The 15,603-nt window shown below is 41.8% G+C and overlaps 1 protein-coding gene across 1 annotated transcript; it reads left to right on the forward strand.

Moving 5' to 3' along the window:
* Nucleotides 1-1,170: 1,170 nt before the first annotated feature.
* On the forward strand, nucleotides 1,171-15,249 carry ube4a (ubiquitination factor E4A (UFD2 homolog, yeast)). The gene is made up of 20 exons (XM_071900648.2): nucleotides 1,171-1,250; nucleotides 2,206-2,406; nucleotides 2,627-2,803; nucleotides 4,609-4,721; nucleotides 5,165-5,317; nucleotides 5,484-5,643; nucleotides 5,787-5,989; nucleotides 6,198-6,389; nucleotides 8,445-8,778; nucleotides 8,965-9,091; nucleotides 9,357-9,664; nucleotides 9,871-10,003; nucleotides 10,163-10,353; nucleotides 10,791-10,891; nucleotides 11,582-11,695; nucleotides 12,454-12,628; nucleotides 12,763-12,943; nucleotides 13,261-13,408; nucleotides 13,588-13,745; nucleotides 14,003-15,249. Exons 2-20 carry the CDS (start codon nucleotides 2,277-2,279, stop codon nucleotides 14,136-14,138), a joined length of 3,234 nt encoding a protein of 1,077 aa, XP_071756749.1. The 5' UTR covers nucleotides 1,171-1,250; nucleotides 2,206-2,276; the 3' UTR covers nucleotides 14,139-15,249.
* Nucleotides 15,250-15,603: the final 354 nt, after the last annotated feature.

Genomic DNA, 15,603 nt, shown 5'->3' on the forward strand with positions numbered 1-15,603 from the left:
GTGAGGGGGGGGAGCCGGGGCAGACTGGAGTTTAGTAGACGAACAGCCTCATATATGAAGATTGCCTTCCTCTGTTTAGTCCTAGCTGCGCAGACGACTACCAGAGGGCAGCCATTCGAAGGCCCTGTGTAGGACATGGGTGGGGTCCTGTAGGATGGAGTGGGCTTTCCGGAGCGTTAGCTGATCATGCAGTAAGGTCAGAGACCGGAGGGGGTGGGGGGGTGGCCTATAGAGACCAGAGGGGGTGGCCTATGTGACACACAGCTACTGAAATGACTCCTGTATTGTAGATCTCACAGCTGAGACATCGCAGAAAATGGAACTGGCCTTAAAGAAACAGATATGACATGATGACACATGTTGTTGTGTGTGTTGGAGTTCTTCAAGGTATGCAAGTGCAGGCAAATCTAAATGTTATTTTTGGACCAGTAAGTTTTTGATGAATCTGTAGACTTTTTCAGTATAACCCTGCCCAGAAAAGACTGAAGATCTTTGATATCCATCTTTGATATCCTGCTTTTTCTGGCACACACCAGTGATGTTCTGGATTGACTGCTGGAGTACAGAAACCTACTGTAGTCTGGTGTCTAATCTAGAGAAATAACGGCCAGGTTCTCACCAATTTTCTTATGGAGCAGCTGAGTCAAGTCTGTATCCCCTGAAAGGAACATAATACTACTGTTTAAAAAAATGTACTTGTGTACAGTAATTAATAATTACAGTAATTAAGTGTAATAATTAATAATAATTTACTAAATTACTCAGACCCTGCAAACATGTAACACGTTTTGCAATTAATATGTATTAATACAATAATAATGGATATTCATACAACATTCTAAATTTCTTAATTTTATTATAATGATTATGATACCATTAATTAATACTAATTAATTAATAAGCATTTTAAGATGAAGCCACAACGAAATGTCCATCCAGAATTGGGGCACATATGCATAAACCACAAAACAAATGTTGTAATCCTATATTGTTTCCCAAACAAAAACACCCCATAATATTCTTACAGGGATTTACAGTAGGCTATGTCTACTTCCAACCATAAAATTAAGTCTTTCAATATGTTTTGGGTGTTTTGGAAGTTTGGGATGTACAGTTGAGGAGAGGAGAAAGAAAAGCAATTGCCCCGTCTCATATTGATGACGTTTACAATTTCTATTTACTGAGGAACTGCTAGTAGGTTTCGTGGAAGCAATTTTCTTTCAAAACACACATTTTTACTCATCTAACAGGTACGACACCACTCTTTGTCGTCTGTATATATGCTGTAGATTAATAATGCATTCGGTCATTAAAGTAGTCTATGAAAATAATGTTGAAATGCAGCCGCGTTGACCCCATGACAGCTTAGCTTGCTGTTCTACACGTTAGCTAGCCCTGCTAGCTAGCTAAGTATCTAGCTAACGCTGCTACTACTAGTGCTAGGCTACGACCAGAGTTACTACTAACGTGCTTAACAGGTGACACCTAGCACATTTATATGAGCTAAACACTGGCTAGCTAGTTAGCTAGATCTACAGATTCTCTTATGAGTTATTACTGCAAGGTATTGATTGTAAGGTGGACATCGATACAACAAAGTTGCTCTAAAGCCGCTAAGGAGGTTAGCAAGCATAGGTAAACGTTAGTGACAGTCAGTCCCGGTAACGTTATACACCGTTCCGCTTTTGCACTGAAGAGAATGTCACGTCAACCGGGAAACATGCATAGAACGAGTCCGTTCCTTATTTCAGCTTGTATCCAACCGATAATCACCTTTTTCTATAAAATCTCGGCTTTAAAACTCACTCTCCCATAATTTACACGGAGATTAAGAGAGAATGGCATGTACAATCGTGGCAAACTTTACTGCTAAGTAGCGAATTTGCTGAAAGCTATCAAACAAGGATGTGTAACAATCTAGAGGCACTACTTCCAGACAATGTTGTACAAAGTGATAATGATCAGCTAGCTTGCTGTTAATGATGAGGTGTGGAGGTTAGCTGTGTCTGTGTGTTGAATGATAGGGGGGAGGAGGAATGATGATGATAATTATGGGGATAATGACGATGGTGATGATATGGTGTATACAACATCTTTGTGCATGCTCACTAATCCCTGACTTGATTATTGCAGTTACATTTCTTGTACTTTTGTCTCCTACGTCTTCTATTTCCTCTTCTATGATGTCTCTGTATTTCTCCCCAGGGCCAGGATCTTGGGCCCCAGAAACAGCAGCAGAATTATCTTGGATGGAGTGAGTGTGGAGCCCTAGTGAGATGACTGACCAGGGCAACAACAACCAGAACATCTCCTGCAACCCCTTCGCTGCCCTCTTCAGCTCACTGGCTGATGCCAAGCAGTTTGCATCAGGCCAGAAACCACAGCAGCTGTCTGCTGAACCACCATGTGAGTAGAGTTGTCAGATCCTCTGCAAGCCAATACTAACAGCTACAGCCAGTGCTTATTTGGTCAGGCCCAGGGGTCTTATAATACAATTTATAACATAATCTCAAGGCTAGAGAAGCAGCTGTGGTCTTTTATTGGCCAGTGTAGCCGGTGATAAAATTTTTCTGGCTTTAATTAATCCATGTGGGTCCATACTTAACTTGTGTGTCCTGTATTGCAGTGGAGGACTCAGGAGAGAGCCAGTCGGAGTCGGAGAACTCTGTGTCAGACAGCATCGATGACAATGACGACTCGGTGGCAGAGATCAGCCGCTCGTTCCGCTCCCGGCAAGAGCTGTGTGAACAGCTCAACGTCAATCACATGATCCAGCGGATATTCCTCATCACGCTGGACAACAGTGAGTCAAAGGAAAAAATGTCAGACTTTCATCTTGAAACTGAGACAGAGGCTGCGAGTTAGGCCATTATGTAGAATGTGGAGCGGCAAGCTGTGCCTAATTTTGAACTTACATTTTTGGGTTGTGCACAGCCACAGCAAGATGAGTGCTGTCAAACGTGTTTTCCATAAAGCTTTGTAGTTATGACAGAGATTTTCATACGTTTTGGATCAGACACAGATTGACTTGGGCTGTAGTCCCTAAGCCTATTTTGTGTTGGATAAACATGTACCCAGGCTATAAGGGTGACAGACTCATATTGACTCAAGGCTAGCATATTATAGGTCTATTTTAATGACACCTGTTTTAAATAAAAGCTGTATTGGACTGTAGACTAATTATAACCACATACTGTTTACACTCCAGAAACACATTCCACAAGAGTGAATTTCATATTGCACAGCAGGAGAAGAGAGAATTCCCGCACACTGTCCTTTTACTTGCAATAAACTTTATTACTGATACAACGTTTTGGTCCTTAGACCTTCATCAGGTAAAACTGAGGAATATTGCACAGCAGGCAAGGCATTTTATAGCGCCATCATTCTGTTTTGTCATTTGTAGGCTACAGTGATGCATATTCATGTTGCATACCATTCTTCAAGTTTTATGCCTTGTGACACTGTATCACATAAAAGACTCCTGGTCTGTCAGCCACTACTCTTTCTCAGTTTTCCAGTATTTTCGGTTGATAAATGAGGATTTACCAATACACAGGATTTGATGTTGCGTTGCTTCGTGCCATAATCCAAAGTGGGCATTCATACAGAAGCCCGATTCAGATGTCAAACCCACAAATGGTCACTATAATGGTGAGTGTGTGAGTGCATGTATGTCAGTGGGGTTATCAAGTGGGCACCTCCCATCACAGATGTTTCAGATTGAATTAGACCCACGACAGCTCCAGAAGGCTCAGCAGTGGTTTCTTGCGTCCCAGAATGGCCCCCTTCCCCACCAAATACAGCGACACCCACCTCCACTACCCTGTATTTACACTCAGGCTGGATAAGTATATGGTGTAGAGTGTGACTAATGCTTGTTTAAGCTACAGGCTGAGCAGTCGCAGTTGCTTTCATGATGGAATCAATTGCAGCAGAGTGACTGATTGATCCGTGTTTTAAAGTATCCACTGCCTGTCTGTGTGCATGTCGTCAAGGAATACAACTCCCACCTCCTCCTCCCTCTCATCAGCCTCAATCAGACTGACAGAAACGTGCCTGATGATGTAAAACTGTTGGTCTTAAATAGCAGCCTAGTCTCATCTATTGTTCTTAGTGGTGTTGGAGTGCAGTCCATCTTGAAAGTGTAATTTGAAGTTTCCAGTAAGCAACAAATGACTCACCACCCTTTTAGACAATACAGAGACCTGGGCCAGTGGTGAGCTGGCTGCGGCTGCTCCCCGCTGAGACGAGTGCGACTGCTTGGAGATGAGTCATGATGATCTGGAAATGGAGAGTGAAAGCCCCTCTGTTTTCAAAGCCCTCTGATGAATCCCTTGACCACCTGAGTCTGTCTGAAATAAACCTGAGCGAAGTAAATAAGAGGCACAAGTAATTTATTTTGTACCTCGGGTTTTCCATACATGCTGTGAATTTAATCCTTCTGTACCCTAGGTAACAGAATTCTAATGTTGGGTTTATTTATTTCCCAAGTGCATTTATTCCCGTATTTGTGCTTGGATTGCTTTTAGCTTCATGTTTTGTTATTTTGAGCTATGATTTGAGCTGACTTTATTTTATGCACCCTGGTTTCATTGTCACCCTTAGGTGATCCCAGTCTGAGAGGAGATAATGGGATCCCTCCTCGCTGTGTGTACCTGGAGGAGATGGCTGCAGACCTGGACGGACAGGACTGGCTGGACATGGACAACATAGAACAGGTTGAATGTCATCAGTCTTGTAGTGATAAATATCCACAGTCAGCTGCTGTTTGACAGGAATATGTCACCACTCCTTTCTTCCAATGTCTTGTTTGTTTCTCCTCAGTAAAGCACTAAACAATTGGTAAAATTTGAGAAGGGATGGGTCTCTATAAAAAACTCTTAAGAGCAACGTTTAGGAACAAACGGGTTCAGAATACATTCAGAGGCAAGGAAGCAACGCTGTTTGAACTTATTAAGAAGCCTTATGTAAGGAGTAGATACAAAATGTTTGGGGATGGCATGGGATTTCATTGTTTTACATTCTATTTTTAGATGGTTATAAAAAAATGTGTGGGTGAGCCACCTAACAGTTAAATCAGCAGCACAACAAACTACGCAAATGAACAGGATGTTTTTATACTGACCGAGTTCTGCCTGTGATATTTCTCTCTGCCCTGCAGGCTCTATTTAACCGTCTGCTGCTACTAGAGCCGGGAAACCACCTTATCTACATGACCTCCTGCAGTGCTATTAACCTGTCTGCTGACCGGGATGCTGGAGAGAAATGTGCCATCCCCTACCTGTATGCTTGCTACCAGAGAGCCAAGGAAGAGGTGGGAACTTTACCTACATTCCTTTGTAATTTTAGCACTTTAGTGTAACTGTATTTTTAAAGAATGCTGTTCAGAGATCACCTTCTGTGTATTTCTCTCTAAATGTGGATAATCCTGGTAATTGGAACACAGGAATAACCTTATTTCTTGATAATCTGTGCACCAGGTGACAAAAGTACCAGAGAAGCTGCTGCCGTTTGCTGTGCGCTGTAAGAACCTGACGGTGTCGAACACGCGGACAGTTCTGCTCACCCCAGAGATTTACATCACCCAGAACGTCTACGAACAGCTTCTGGACCTGCTGCTGGAGGGCGTCAGTGGAGCACGTAGGTCCTGGATTGGGCTAAATTAGATTCCTCTCACTTTCACTTTTGTCTTGTATGTTTATATGTTGTCTTTGGTGGCCTCTCCTCTAGTTTTCTCTACTCGATCTCTGATAAAGTTGTAACCTGTTTTCACTGCATTTCAGAACCAGAGGAGGTGGTGGAGTTTGTGGAAGAGGTCATTGCTGGCCTGCTCTCTGACCAGGAGGTGCGTACCTTCGGGGAAGTGGTAGTACCAGTCCTTGATATCTTCCAGGGGCGCATCAAAGACTTGGACCTGTGCCAGCCTCTCCTCTACTCCTACCTAGATGTGCTGCTCTACTTCAGCCACCAAAAAGATATTGCCAAGGTCAGGAGGAGACATTTTGCTTGCAGTTGTTACAGGAACGAACTAAATGACAGCATCAGTAATATTGAGCAATCGCATAACATTTCATAGTGGTAACCTGACCTTCAGAGTACTATCCAACTTTCAAGTTTATGTGATTTCAGTGCCCAAAAATTTCAAATCCTTCCCACACTTCACCACATTTTTTCATTTTCTCCTCTGCTCCTAGGTGTTGGTGGAACACATCCAGCCCAAAGACCCAGCTAATGGTTTGCAGTACCAGAAGAGCCTCCTGGGGGCGGTGCTGAGTATCTCCTGCCTGCTGAAAACCCCGGGTGTAGTGGAGGGACACGGCTACTTCCTCAACCCCTCCCGTTCCAGCGCTCAGGAGACAAAGGTCCAGGAGGCCAACATCCACCAGGTGAACAGATGCTCTTTAGTTTGAGGTTGTTGTTTTGTTTGACATTTTTTCATTGTAAGAAACACCAGCTGCGGCTGAATTAAATTGGAGCTAGATTGGAACGATATGGAGTCGTTTAAATAAACAATCATTTAATACTTTTTTCATTATGAATTTGAATCAGTGGTATGCAATTTTTTTTGGCATGAGATGTATTTTTTCCCTTGACTAAACTGAGGTGAGCTGCCAACAGCAGTCAAGCAGATTTAGTGAAAAGCATGAATATTCACAAAGAGTATTGTGCAAACATGCAATAATAATAATTTCATTTTTATAATAAAGTAACCTAATTTAGGGAGACACATTGATTTCAATGTGACTTTGGAATCAATAGATATAGATGATCACTCATGTCAATGTGAGTTCAGGATCAATAGAAATAGTTGATGAAAACAAGCACAACATTTTTTTACATTTTTGGTACGGACCAACAGACTAGCCTATATTGGTCACAGCTAAACATAAAGAAAATATGTTGCACTTAGATATAAAATACTGAGGACTACACACAAAAATATGGTTCTTCAGAAAATTTCTGTACATAATAATTTACATTAACCCCAACTTTATGCCATATCTTTGGTATATTCTCAAATATTCATAAAACTCACTGATATTAGGGGCTAAGAGCATCATGATGGAATGTTTTCTTATTCCAAATTGTGAATTATGTGGTTAGTTTTACCATTTGTGTTTTTGCAGCACCGCCATCACCACCTTTTGACCATTTGCATGTCCCGTAAATGATTCATAAAAGAATACTGCAGTGCAAAATACCACCAGCTCTAGTCAGATGGTATATTTAGACTTACCCATTAATAAACCTTTAAGAATAAGAAATCACTCTATGTGACAGTCTCAGCATGGGCATCAATTGAGTTTGGCAAGGTGCAGCACTTGTCATCCTTTACCCTAAATGAGTCCAATTTAGATCTTGTGGTTTTTTCATTGTAATGGAGAGCTATATCTAAAAAAATGACATCAGGGGAGCATTCAGGACCAATCTTCCTATAAGCTGTGTGTTTAATATTTTATAACATTGATCAAATAATAATTTATTGTCAATCATCACTCACTGCTCCACTTTGTTTCCAGAAATGTAATGGATATAGTAAGTGGGTTTGGAAGTTTTGCAGGCAAATGATTTGCAGGGACTTTACCATAGTTTAGTCTTTATTGAATTGATGTCCCTGGACCTCCGCCCATACTGTGGTTTTTATGAATAATCCCCCATGTCTTTTTGAAACAATTTTGCATTATGTGCCATTACCTCTTCTCCTAAAATATGGAGATCTTCTGGGAAGATTTTTGGCATTTGGCCTTTTAAGCTGACATATCTAGTATGCAACAGTGTCAAGCCAGCTAGAATAAAAATAGGACTTCCAGTCATAACATTCAAAAGAAAAACACTTCTTGATGAACATGTGTTTCAACATACATTGCAATGTGCTGAAGTGAAATAAAGAATGCATTTAAGTAAGTGCTTCACCAAACCATTATTGTTGAAAATTAATTAAATTATTACATGGAGGAATTACTTTAAAGGGGTATGACAAACAGAAAATTGGTTTTCTACATGAAGTATTGAGCAAATAAGTAGGGCACTGACAGAATATTGGGCCTGCCTGCACTCATTTATAAATCATCAATGGTAGCATGGAGAGCAAAACTCTCAGATCCAGCTCACCCAAATAAATCTCCATTTGTCTATAGCTCATTTTAGCTCATGAATAGTAAATTGTATCTGAAAGTAATACATCATGACCTTGCTGGTTTGTTCACAACTTCTTTCCTTGGATACAGAAGTTTTTTATGCAGCCTTCATCCCCCTAACTTGTAGCTGGCGTGCCATAATGGAGACCATCCTGCAAAAAGAAAGGGAGGGCTGCTGAGGAAAAGGGCAGGGATTTGTCAGAGTTTGTCATTCGAGCTTGTAACTATGCAAGGATGCGCAAGTTGCAAATGTATTAGTGACATTGTATAGAGCTAATGATCTTTACTCCCCTTGTTGTTCAGTTTATGGGCCAGTTCCACGACAAGCTGCACCAGATCCTGAAGAACCTGCTTCAGCGCTCCGGCGAGACGCGCCACCTGCTCCTCTCTTGGTTGGGTGGCTGTCTGCAGGCCAATGTCGGCCGTACCAAGATATGGGCCAATCAAATGCCCGAGATCTTCTTCCAGATGTACGCCTCAGATGCTTTCTTCCTAAACTTGGGTGCAGCACTGCTAAAGCTGTGCCAGCCCTTCTGTCGGCCGCGTTCGCCCAAACTACTCACCTTCAACCCCTCCTACTGCGCCCTCAAGGAGCTGAGCGAAGAAGAGAGGCGCAATCGCAACGTTCATGCCAGAGGTTAATATGTCTGTGAAAAAGAGCGTGAAAGAGAGTCTCACAGCTGTTCCCTTTCACCACTTTCAATTCATGTTTTCCCTTTAATTTTAGCAATTCTGATGTTTGATGTTTTATTTATGGAAGCAGGATTTTCAGGTAGAATATTCTCAATTACGTGACTAAATGACGACCTGTCTCCTGCACCAGGTCTCGACAAGGAAACCTGTCTGATCCCTGTGCCCCCTCAGCAGCCGGTGGAGTCGGCTCAGTCCTACAGCCTGCTGACTGAAAACCTCATCCTCACACAACTCACCCTGCACCTCGGCTTCCACAGGTACACACACACACACACACACACACACACACACACACACACACACACACACACACACGCAAAAACACAAACATGCACAGATCTTCCATAAAGAAGTTCAAGAGAAGCTGGAGACTTTCTTCACTTGAAGACAGCACAGTTCCAGAGCTCCCACAACAAGAGTATATATTCCTCATGTTTGCACCATATGTCAGCATTGACCTGTGTTTGTGTCTTTTCTTTTTGTGTTTGTGCACCTGTCTGCATGCATTATGTGTATGTGCAGACTCCACGAGCAGATGGTGAAGATGAACCAGTCTCTCCACCGGCTCCAGGTCACATGGCAGGAAGCCCAGCGAACAGGCAGCCCGATGTCCGAGCAGCTCCTGGAGCAATTTGAGCGTCTAATGATCATTTACCTTTCTACCAAAGCTGCGGCCACACAGCCTGCCATGCTGCAATGCTGCCTGAACCTCCAAGCCTCCTCTGCTGCTCTCCTGGTTCAGCTGGGCCTGGGAAACCAGGGGACTGAACATTTACCACTCACCTTCCCCCTGCCTTCCCTACAGAATAGTATGCTGTGCTATGTACCAGGTAGGTCACATAAAAATGCAGGCAAATAAAAAGCCTAGCTGTGGGGTAGAGAATTTAAATATTTTGAATTTACTGCAGCTGTGCATGCAATGTAGGAAACATCCCTCAAAGGATATTTACTTTAGTAGAAGTCAGTAACTTGTTCATTTATGTTGAATATTCTCAGCATTGCAGTCATTAAATAAGTATGCCTTTTTCTGTCTCAGAGTTTTTTGCAGAGAACTTGGGAGATTTTTTCATCTTCCTGCGTCGATTTGCAGACGAGGTTTTGGAGTCGTCTGCTGAAAGTCTGGAGCAGATCCTCAACTTCATCACTGTCTTCATGGGCAACGTAGAGAGGTACAAGACAGAGATTTGAAGTGTCATGTTGGCGATTGTAGTCAGTTGTCAGGTGTAATGAAAGGAAGACCCGTGGGGCCCATTGGGGCTTATACGATGCAGGGCATCTTGAAGTGCTCACATATTGTTCCTAACCTTCCTACACTGCCTCCCCAATAGGATGAAGAACCCACACTTACGGGCAAAGCTGGCAGAAGTCCTAGAGGCGGTGATGCCCCACATGGAGCCTGTGGCTTCCGGTGCTGCTCAGCCAATCATGTTCCAGCGAGAGAGAGTCTTCTGTACCTACAGACATGCACCTCAGCTGGCTGAGGCCCTCATCACTGTGTTCGTAGACATTGAGTTCACTGGTGAGGGACATGGTTGTATTGTTTTATAAGATATTTTATTGCTAGTGCTAGCTGCAGCTGTTCGGTGCTTTTGGGCATTTGGCTTTAATGATACTACAGAGTCTCACCAAAACCCTTTATTTGACTTGATTCTGTGGGAACGGACTAGAACAAGCCAGTCCAGAGGTTCAATTTGAATCGGGGTCTGAATTTCCAGGGTCTGCTCAGATCCAGGTTTATGTTATGTTTTTTACACAGGATGTTTTGGGTTTTTGTAATTGCGGGTCTTTTTCCGGTTTGGTGAAACTGTTAAGATCTGTGCAGATTGTGTGTGTGCACCTGTGTTTATACCAGAGATCAAGAGAGGAGGAGAAAGTGGAAAGAACTAAAGACAAATGGTAGATTGCAGCAGATAGCAATGAAGCACACTTGATTTTATTTGGTTTTTCCCCCCTCAGGTGATCCTCACCAGTTTGAACAGAAATTCAACTACAGAAGACCCATGTATCCTATCCTCAAGTACATGTGGGGCAAAGAAAACTACAGAGAGAGTATCAAGGTAATGAATACCTCATCAGATTATATTGTTATACAATTTAAGAGGGTAGGGTTTGATTCCTGGCCAGGCAGTTTGCATGTTCTTCCATGTTTTGCATGACTTTCCTCTTACAGTCCAAAGACATGCAAGTCAGGTTGATTGGAGACTGTAAATTGTCAAGAGCTGTGAATGAGAGTGTGAATGTTTGGGTGCATCTCAAAGCTCCAAAAAACACTCCTCCTTTTTCTCACTACCTCCTCCTTTCCTCCGTGACTCAGAAATTGATGTTCGTACCGCCATATAGCTTGTTGTCTCAATAGTGAAGGAGACAAGAGAAGCGAAGTGAAGTCTCTTTCAGCGGAGGATGTACAAAGGCCTCCACTTTCCCTTGCTCCCCCTTCTTCTCCACTCCTTTCCTTCCTTAGTGAGCAGTAGGTGGAAAGGAGGAATAGTGAAAAAGCCTTAGGATACACCCTTTGTCTATCTGTGTAAGCCCTGGGGTGGACTGGCAAACTGTCTAGGGTGTTTCCCTGCCCCGCCCAATGCATGCTGGGATAGGCTCCAGCCCTGTGACCCTCAGTAGGAATAATTAAGAAATTAAATTAAGAATACACAATTAACATCCATGTGATTAAAATATCTGAAAAGTGTAATTTATCAATCAGATGTATCCCAATGTGCTATTCATCTTGTTGAATGTCTCTCTTTCAGTGTCTGGCTGTCTATGCATCTGAGAACCTGGAGGCCATGAACCCCCCTCTGTTCCTGCGGTACCTCAACCTGCTGATGAATGATGCCATCTTCCTACTGGATGAGGCTATTCAGGTGAGACTGAGAGACATTTTGGAATTCATTACCCTTCATAAAAATGTAGTAAAGTATACACCGACTTTTGGCAAGTAAGCTCCTCAATCAAGTTACCACTGGGCAATGAGAAGATTGGTACCAATTTTCACATCTGTTTGTCCAGTATTTATTCAATTTGCTGTGGTGGATACTAATGCTTTAGAACACTGTGTCCTTAGTGGCTGGTATATGCTACTTTAGCATTTCAACTGTATTATCATAAGCACCAGAGCACACAAAATACTGGACACAAAGAGGGAAACTTCTAACAATTTTGTCATTGCATAGCACCATGTTGATAAAAACTTATTTGCCAAAAAAGTTAGAATAGATAGAATAGAATAGCATCTTTATTGTTCCCATAGGGAAATTTGGGTTGTAGTGTAACACATTTGAGATGTTCACAGTAAGTATAAAAATATAAAAAGAACACAAAGAGTAACAACAATAAAAAAGAATAGAATAAAATAACAACAAAACAAAACACCAGACAATGGACATCATCAATATGCAATACTCTGTGCAATATGCAAGTGTCGTGTATGGAGATGGCATTCAGTTACATCCTGTTTTATTTCATTTCTTGATTCTTAGTAATGTTTCCTTCTTACTCTGACCATAACCATACAATCTCTGTCCCTCTCTGACCTCAGGTGTTTTCATGGGCTCAGTTTACTATCAAAATAATACTTATGCTCCCTCTTCTTCTTTTTTTTCTTTTTATTTTTTTTTTGTAGTACCTGAGTAAAATCAAGCTTCTGCAGCTGGAGCGGGATCGAGGGGAATGGGAGGGCCTGGCTCCTGACGCCCGAAGAGAAAAAGAGTCGAGCCTGCAGATGTTCGGACAGCTGGGACGCTTCCACAACATCATGTCCAACGAGACCATCGGCACGCTGGCCTTCCTCACCTCAGGTCAGCCAGGAAGGATGGTTCCATGTAATCCTGTTCATTAGTGAATGTAATTGAAGGTTATTTTCATCCCTCCCTCACTTTTTTTTCTCACTCTACCATGTCCTTTTCCCTTTTCCTGACTTTCTCATTCCCAGAGATCAAGGGCATCTTTGTGCACCCGTTCCTGGCTGAGAGGATCATCTCCATGCTGAACTACTTCCTGCAGCACCTGGTGGGACCCAAGATGGGTGCCCTAAAGGTCAAGGACTTCAGTGAGTTTGACTTCAAGCCCCAGCAGCTCGTCTCAGACATCTGCACCATCTACCTGAACCTGGGGTATGTTTTCAAACTGAATGGATGATCGAAGGAAATGTAAAAAAAAAAATGCTAAAAACACAAGTTCTGTGTTCTTAAAACCTAATGGTTCGATATTTGTCTTCTTTTTAATCTTTGTTTCATACCTTATTTTTTGATTGGTGCCATGTTCTCGAGAAAAAAATACAGTTGCACATTACTGTACACACCTGCAGATACACACAAGTGCTGCAAATATGCCTCGTAATATGTTTCATAGATTTAATTGTGAGCACATATAATAAATCACTGTTCTGGTTTCCAAACACTAATAAATAATGTTTCTTTGTCTTTGGCAGTGACGAAGAGAACTTCTGTGCTACAGTCCCTAAAGATGGCCGATCGTACTCTCCTACCCTCTTCTCTCAGACGGTTCGGGTCCTGAAGAAGATCAACAAGCCTGGAGACATGATTGTGTCCTTTGGACTCCTTGCTGACAAAATCAAGGTAGAATTTGACCTGGAAACCATCCTTTTGCCAGAGATACGACTAGAATTCATATTTAGTTTTACGACTAGATGTTTTGCGGTCCACTTTGAGAATATGTACAGTAGGGAATAAGGTTTTGGAAATAAAAGCATGTAGATAAAAAGTACATAATCATTCTGCCTGCCTCTCTGTCTCAGTCCCATGCAGACAGACAGCAACAGGAAGAGGAGACATACTCAGACGCCCCAGATGAGTTCTTGGACCCCATCATGTCCACCCTGATGCTGGATCCTGTTTTACTCCCATCCTCCAATGTAACAGTAGACCGCTCAACCATAGCAAGACATCTACTCAGGTCAGTTACTTCCTACAAAGTCCTGAAACTCTATCTTACTACAGCGTAGAATAACCTCCAGTGGATAACATCATAACCCATTAGATTTGTTTTAATTTTATTAGTATGGTCACTAATTGCCTTTTCTTTAAGCAAAGAAATGAGGGTGTCTCTGTCTTTGGCCTAACAAACATCTGATACGTTACTCAACTTAGGGGTATGATGTGGTGTGCATTAGTCAAACAAGTAACCACCCATTGATTGTTTTCTCCTTGTAGCGACCAGACAGACCCATTCAACCGCAGTCCACTTACCATGGACCAGATCAGGCCAAATGAGGAACTCAAACAGCAGATCTTACAGTGGCTGGATAAGCATAAGCAGGAGAGGCTGCAGCTGGGGCCGAGCGGCTAGCCTTGATCCCTCTCTGCGATGAACAATGACTGCATCCCTGTTTTCTTTCCTCGCCCACTACTAGTGCGCTCCTCTGCTTCTCGGCTAATCCATGGTGTGCTTGCCTCTGTGGATTTCTTCAGACTCTTCCGGTCCGAATTGACATTGCATCAGCCTTTCATGCAGCCTTCATGTTCAATGGAATATCCCTATTTGTGACAACAGTCAAGGCAAACTCGAGCCCACAGAGTGGTGACAAGTTCAAAATCTATACTAACTAGCTGTTGTACTCCCATGATGCCCTATGGTAAACATTAGCGGGGTGATACAGCCTCTGGCCCTTCTCTCCCTGAATACTGTGTATTATCTGTTATTATTACATTCAGAACTATGGCCAGAAGTATCAGTTAAGCAGAACTTGTTGAATGTACTGTATTAACTCTTGACTGACCAGCCGGTCTGCCAAAACAGGATTTTATACTGCAGAGTAAGTATTTTTGGGAACTCTGATGGCAGAACATGGAATCTTGTCTGATTTGATTTGTCCACATTCATACAGAAAACACCTTATATCTATATGCAGTGGTCATCACTCTCCTTTGACTTTACATTTACTAGGTTAACTAATTTATCTTCTAGCATTTCGGGCTGAATTTATTTGTTTTATGCAAGCATAATGTATGTATGAACATGTGGGCAAGCAGTTCTTCATCAGTGGAATCGGTGCCTAAAACCAAGAGCCTTGCAGTAATGTCAATGAATGAAGATCAGACTTATTTCATACTCTTAAATGACATTATTGTTAGTTTGTTCCTTTGAGGCATACGGGGAACTATAGGTAGAATATAAAATAAAGTCGGAAAGAGACGAGCAGCAGAAGATGAATACTTGTTTGAGTAGCTTTTTGGATTTAAGGTTTTTAATGCCAGAGGGTTAAGTGATTGTTGTACAAAAGAGCAAAATGTGAGGGAGAGAATATGTATTTGTTGGCATGCATTCATACTGTATGTTGAATATCTACCACCTGAATGATTACATGGGTTAAATTATAATGCAATATTTTTATGTTTTAATTGTGATTATAAAATGATTATTTTGGATGTACAGTATGATTAAGAAATAAAAAAACTATTGCGTGTTATATAAGAAATGGATATGGTCTCATTCAGAATAATAGAAGAGTTCATTCTTCTCAGGTTCATTGTATTACACAAGCAAAGTATTTTAACCAGTATTTTTACCAGTACAGTATGCGTTATGGAATGACTAATGACTAATATATGAAATGACTTGATGATGATAATAGCAACAGAGTAGTTGTATTTTATAAGTGGACAATTATGTTTAAATATATAGATTTATTATATAGATAGGTATATAGGTCAGAAACCGGTATTTGAAATGCCACCTACTGAATCAGAACAAGAATATTAGTTGCTGAGCTTAGTCAAAATGAAAATATTTTGTCAAAACTGTGGTATGAATG

Source organism: Centroberyx gerrardi, chromosome 6 (assembly GCF_048128805.1).
Source record: "Centroberyx gerrardi isolate f3 chromosome 6, fCenGer3.hap1.cur.20231027, whole genome shotgun sequence".
Classification (NCBI taxonomy): domain Eukaryota; kingdom Metazoa; phylum Chordata; class Actinopteri; order Beryciformes; family Berycidae; genus Centroberyx; species Centroberyx gerrardi.